The sequence below is a fragment of the Nicotiana tomentosiformis genome, chromosome 1, assembly GCF_000390325.3.
Source record: "Nicotiana tomentosiformis chromosome 1, ASM39032v3, whole genome shotgun sequence".
Taxonomy (NCBI): Eukaryota; Viridiplantae; Streptophyta; class Magnoliopsida; order Solanales; family Solanaceae; genus Nicotiana; species Nicotiana tomentosiformis.
In genome coordinates, this window is record NC_090812.1 from 39,442,430 (window position 1) to 39,449,222 (window position 6,793).

At 35.6% G+C, this 6,793-nt stretch overlaps 1 protein-coding gene across 1 annotated transcript; it reads right to left on the reverse strand.

Moving 5' to 3' along the window:
- Positions 1-6,218, reverse strand: LOC104091760 (uncharacterized). The gene is made up of 10 exons (XM_009597161.4): positions 5,849-6,218; positions 4,177-4,381; positions 3,652-3,742; positions 3,400-3,545; positions 2,759-3,002; positions 2,400-2,504; positions 2,063-2,245; positions 1,726-1,930; positions 898-1,384; positions 1-495 (listed from the first exon to the last, which is right to left on the reverse strand). Exons 1-10 carry the CDS (start codon positions 6,069-6,071, stop codon positions 399-401), a joined length of 1,986 nt encoding a protein of 661 aa, XP_009595456.1. The 5' UTR covers positions 6,072-6,218; the 3' UTR covers positions 1-398.
- Between the last annotated feature and the right edge of the window lie 575 nt (positions 6,219-6,793).

Below are 6,793 nucleotides of genomic sequence, written 5' to 3' on the forward strand. Positions count from 1 at the left end.
TAACACTCAACAATAGTTTTTTCTTTTCTTTTAAACTAATGTCAAAAGGGTAAATACATGTAGGATTGGGACAACTATGTCCACCTCCTGGAATACAAAGACAAAGAAGCCATCTACAAATGAGTTGCTCATGCTGCTACATACATCTCTATTTAATCATAACTAGTTATTCTTCTCTTTTTCAACAACAACAACATCCCCAGTATAATCCCACATAGTGGGGTCTGGGGAGGGTAGTGTGTACGCATACCTTACCCCTACCTTGTGGAGGTAGAGAGACTATTATTCTCTTTTTTAGAGATATAATTCTGCATACTTGGAGAGAAATAGAAGACTACAGAGCTACTGAAGAAATGTTCTTTCTAATCCTTCTAGTCTAATAAATTTGTTGTTTCAAGTCAATGGAATGCTCTGCCTATACTCCACAAACCAATAAATACAGAAACCATAATCCCAAAGACATATGGCTTTCCAGCAGCACCTGACGATACGGACCTGTGCAAGATGGCACCAATCAGAATTACCATCAACAAAGAAATTCATACAAAAATAGTACTGATCGTTATCACGTCAAATAAACTTTAGCATCTCTAATATAAATCTAGCTGTCATGATTAAAGACGTTACTTTAGGAATCAATATCTAGTGAAACACTTCTGAATCATGTTGATAATTTAGAAGAAGCAAAAAAGGAAACACATTTGGTGTAGATATGGATTAGTTACTTTCATGTGCAGTTAAACATTATGCTAAAGCTAGGAATTGACAGATGTGAACCAGGAAAAAATGATGGATGAAGGAAGCAGCAATGTACATACTGAGTAAAACTATTGGAAGAACAGAAATTTTTATTAATACCGGTAAGCTTAAGCATCTGGCCTGAGTGATGATATTTACCTTGCCACTGTTGACTTAGATGTGTTGAGCCCAAATCCAAAAGGAAACAGTGGATCATAGTGGGGGTCACCGACGTTCATTGGAAGTTGATCTACAGTTTTGAACCATGTTCTTGGAAGCTTTCCAGTAAATCCATAGTCCCCAAAAAGAAGATCAGTGATACCTTGTCCTTCACTACCAGGTAACCAGGCTGCTACAAGTGCATCAATTGACGGTAGATATGGTTCAATCACGAGCGGTCGACCAGATATGATGATTACAACACACTTCACGGACGGGCAAACATGGTTAATGACATCAGGCCCAGGATCTGCTATTGTGAGAGTAGGACTGTCTCCTGCCGTCTCAGCATAAGGATGCTCGCCAACAACCACAATAGCATAGTCAAAGCCACCGGAACTAGCATACTTGCTGTCGGGATTCTCAACATAGGTGACTTCTGTTCCTGCATCTACTGCAGACTTTATTGCACCAAGGATGGTAGTCCCTGTAAATGAAGTTAATTCTGTTCAGCCATCTCTCAACACTAGTCGACTGACAATAGCAAATGGTTATTTGGCATTACCGACATTACTTACTTAGTCTGCTGCAGTTTCCAATAACCACCAAACTTTAGAGTCTATAACATTTTTCCAAATGATTTTTTGCACAATACAATTAAATTATGAGAGCAACTTCTATACTCAGTCTGCATGTCTTTTTCATTGTCATGTTAGGGTGGGGGTGGGGAGCTTATTCAAGAAATTTGAATTTTCTATTCACAGGAAGTCGTTAAATGTATTATTAGTGGTCTTATGAAATGCATCAGAAGATATAGATTGACAATACCTCCTGTATCGTCATTACCACTAAACCCCTGCCACGCAATAGTCCATCCGCCACATTGAAAACCTAAGTTATCAGCGTGGCTACCAGCGACCAAAATTTTAGACGCTTTCTTAGGAAGAGGTAGCAATGAGTCATTAGCAGTTTTCCCATTCTTCAGCAGTACGAGAGATTTCCGCACAGCTTCCCTTGCTAAGTTCCTGTGTTCCTGATCGCAAACCAGGGGTTATTACAACCACAAGAGCTGAATTTCACAATTCAAACATTTAAAAGGTATACCTCAAACTACGGACACATGCACTGAGTAAATGAGGCCTGAAATGTAAAGTATCACGCCTACCTGGCTCCCGACCTCTTTGATAAGGCTGAAATCAGTGTAGGGGTTCTCAAAAAGTCCCATGGTAAATTTAACTAACAAAATCCTCTCCACTGCATCATCAATACGAGCCATTGGGATAAAATTGTTCTTGACAAGGTAAGTGAGATCATTGATAAACTCGGTGAAATTATATGGGACCATAACCTGCAAATGACCAATTTGAAAATATTCCTGATTTAGATTGAACCCTTAAAATTTCTCAAACACAATACAGCTGAATATTAATTTACTCCAGCTCTCGAAGTACTAATAGCAGTTTTCAGAATTTAGCTGAATGTTGCCACTAAAAAGATCTTACCATGTCTATTCCAGCTAGAATGCTACTCTCAACTGAATAAGTGTAGTTGGCATGAGGTGGAGAGGTAATCCTGTCAATACCTTCCCAATCTGAAATGACAAAACCCTGGTAGATTATCAACACCAATCAGTAATATCACCTTCAAATGGTGCAACTATAAGTGATACAACATAGTAGGCATGAGCAAACACATTAAATATCAAAACTATATTTTGGAGGATGTTAGTTCCACATTTCTGTACTTCCAATGTGAAAAATAACTAGCCGCCTCTATTCCATATTTTTCAGACGAAGGGTCTACAAGCTTCCGAATTGACCACTGAGGTTTATTTAATTTCATGTCATTTTTAGAACATTACCTTGAACTTGAGTGTACCCTTGAGAAAAGTGGTAACTAGTTCATGGTTTGCATGCATCTTTTGGCCATTCCAGCTAGAATAAGAAGCCATTACTGTAGCAACACCTTTGATAATTGAATCGTCGTAGGCGGGCATGTGGATACTTAGTAACTCATGCATGTTAGTCACGGTGTTATTCTCATTAATACCCTTAGTTGTGCCCCCATCGCCAACAAAGTGCTTTGCACAAGCAGCCACCTTATTCCTGAAAATCAGGAGAGTTGGTGGATTATTACTCAAGGGCAATCCTTTCACAGGCAGATAAATTCATAGGAACTTAGAATTTAATTACCCAGGAACCAATACCAAAATGTAAGTATAAGATCTTAACTGATTCACAAAAGGCTCGTCAAATAATTGAGAATAACTACAAAAATAGGCTTACTAAAATGGAAAACAACATTAGTACAAAGCATCTTATATTGGACCTCATTGCACCCTAGTGAGAACAAGCAAACTAAATAGCAGTCAAGGTTCCCATTAACTTAGGTTGGACAATTCTTTGCAGAATGATGAGGAAATTGGCCGTATATATAAGTTCTAACTTTCAAAGAGCAGAATATAAAACAATACGTATGGCATTGCCTTCAAAGTTTCCATACTTTCCAGCAACATAAGGTATGCCCTTCCTCGATTCATTAGGAATTTCGCCTTGTAACCCAATTATAATATCTGTCATTTCTTGAACAATCTTGGGATCTTCACTATAACTTTCATAACAGCGGCCCCACCTAGGATCTCTGCAAACCTGCCCACAGAGGTTTAAAGAAAAACTTGAAAGTTTAAAATATGAAATAAAAAAGAATGCCACTAATTGTGACAAGATAAATTAGAAATATGATGGTATCACCTACAGCGATGCAAGGAGCAAATGCATAAGGAATCCCTGTAGCTCTGACTTCAAGAGCAGTAGCAGCACCAATCCTTCGCATGAGTTCAGGGTCCCTGAAGAATAGATATTCGGCAGAATGTTCAGATAAGACCAACATCTTTTTTTTTAGAAAGCAAAAGGATAAGGCCAACATCATGTCACCTTGAACTGGGAAACATTTCCAAAAATGCAAAAATGATCGTAGATGATATCAGAAAAAGCTTTTGAACATACAATACATTCATAGTTCCAAGATACAATTTACATATGAGACACAGTTACTGGGCTTAAGTTATATGAATTGCGATATATCTTGAAAAGTGATGCCATTTAGCAGAACTGTCTATTAACGGCCAATAAATGGCTGATCCCAATGTTATTTTCCCAAATGAAATTATTAAACTTTTTCAAGAAAAGAGAAATGAAGCTTGAAATTATAACTTTGATCTGTCAACACTCAACAAAGAATGTTGTACTTAAAGAAAGCATACATGTAAAATATCATTACCTAGCAGCTCCAAGCCCAACATTATGTGGAAATATGGTGGCATTGAAAACATTGTTGTGTCCATGAATGGCATCAATCCCATATATCATAGGAATCCCAAGGCGAGTTGACATAGAACCATTTTGGTAGTCATTCACCATATTAACCCAATCTGCAGCAGTAGCTTTCGGAAGTGGCTCACTTCCCCCACCACTTAATACACTCCCTAAATTAGAATAACCGAACAAAAATTTCAATTATCTGTATGTCGTACCCACATGATATGTTAAGCAAAAGTGGGAGAGCCTTTGATTGGGATTTGACCCCCTACATCTAAATGTTTAAACACAGGTAAATATAATCCATCTTTCATCTCAAAAAAGGTAAATATAATCCAGTCTATTTCCTAGTTTATTTTGACAATGGGTTATTTAGAAGATGTTAGTAATTACTTGGTTCTTAAAAGATATTCCTGGAGTTCATGCTTTGTTGTTAATTACTGCTTCATAACATCAGAATCTGAATATAAGTAAACAATTGTAAAATAAATGTTGTTTGCAGTTGATTTGCACATATAATCATTTTTCCGATCACTGGTTTTGCACTTAATAATCATTTCTTTCAGTTCCATAGTTTCATTTTTCAAAAGGTCCTAATCATTAATCAATAAAAGCCAAGACTGAGGTATAACAAAAAGATGTTGAAAACATGCTTCCAAACTCCATCGACAGCCTTTAGCGTACTCTGGATAATTCAAATTTCAATGAAGAAACTGAATCAGTGAAAACTGAAAAGGATCTAACTTTAGCTCAATTTCCCTTATTGCTCTATTCATTTCAGCTCTTTTTACTTAATTCTTATTCCATCAATTTTGCAGTTCCTGATCTTGTAGCTGAATTGTCAAAAAATGCTGGAGTAACCATGTATACTCACAACTATTAAGCTGGAATTATCAAATCTCCGACTATTAAACTGAATCTCAAAGAAAGTAACTGCTAGTAACTTATCATCATCAAGAGATGCAAAGAAAAGCAAAAAAACTAGAAAAATATGTAAAGTATACAATTATATGGATGTGAAATGTTCCTTATCCAAAATACGGATGTGAAATTATACTAATGTATTTCATAAGGATTAAACTCAAATTCTCATAAGAATCTAATTCAACCTGACATTATCAAATATATAAGAAAAGTAACACACAGCAACTACAAAGAAAAAAAAATGCAAATGATACTACTACTACTATATACTTCAAGCTCTCAAAACAATCTTCGACAATATTTAGAATCTCCAGAAACTAACAGTACAAACCGGCTATACAACCAAAAATTAAATGCAAAAGAAACAAATATATAGCGGAAAGAAATATACAAACATGGAAATGATACTTACTCGTTCAATTTATGTTATACATTTTCCTTTCTACTCTACTAAAAAAGAACGACACACCTCTAAATTTGGATACAATTAACTTTGCACTTACTATTTTACCCCCTTAATGAGAATCTTTCGGGGCGACAAGACTTTACTTTATAGCGACGCAAATGTTATGACATGTTTAAGGCACAAGTTTCAAAAGTTATGTCATGTTTAAAAGCGCAAGTTTCAAAAGTTTTAAAACTATGTGCAAATTCAAACTATGTCACATAAATAGGTACGGGAGTAATGCGACAGAGATTTGAAAAGTTACCAATATAGTAATCTTTCATGATTTTGATTGTAGCACTAGACCTATCAATCTGAGTCATCTGACCAATCTTTTCTGCAAGAGTCATTCTACCGAGAAGATCTTTTACTCTAACCTCAACTGGTTGTTTTGGGTCCTTGTACTTCATGTGCTTTTTAGCCATTGCAATCTTGCTCCAACATAGCAGCAGAGTCACAACCCACAAAATCCAGCTTTTCTTACCCATTTTTAACCTCCTCAGCACTGTAATAACATAAAGAGGAATGTGGTCTTTTTAAGATAAAGCTTGGATTTTGATTGAATACCCAGAAAAATGTAAGGTAAAGGGTGCAAGAAAATGCAGAATTTGAAGGTTGGAGGGGAAAGTATAGGTGGGGAAGTAGCAGAGGTAGTGCTTATTTTATTGTAAAGGAGGGTCTGGTAAGTAAGCTGAAACTTGAGATATTCTTTGTACTCCAAATATTTTGCTACTCTTGCACTTCGCCCGTTTAATTCTCATTTATTATTAGTTGAGGCTAATTATGTGAAAATTTTAATACGTCAATTATTTAAGGGATAAATTAATTTGTAATGAAAGAATTGTTTTATTGTGATGCAAGTATGAATAAATTATTATACATAAATTGTTTACTTAACAAAAGTATTTTGTCTTAAAATTATTCAATTCCAATATTGCTAATGCCATATAATATTTTTATATTTTATCTCGCATAAAAAATAATAAATTATCATACAACTTAATGTTCAGTATTAGTATTTCAATGGAGTGGACCAACTGACCCCTAATATTGTTCTTTAGCTTTTGTATTTCTTTTTTTTGGTTAAATCTCACATTTCTTTTCTAAATAAAGATGTGAGGTTTTCGAGAAAGTTTCGTGTGGGAACTAAAACGTTTGTACGGACTAGCTTGTGGTAGCTCATTGAGATTTGAACCAAATGCATGTTCTT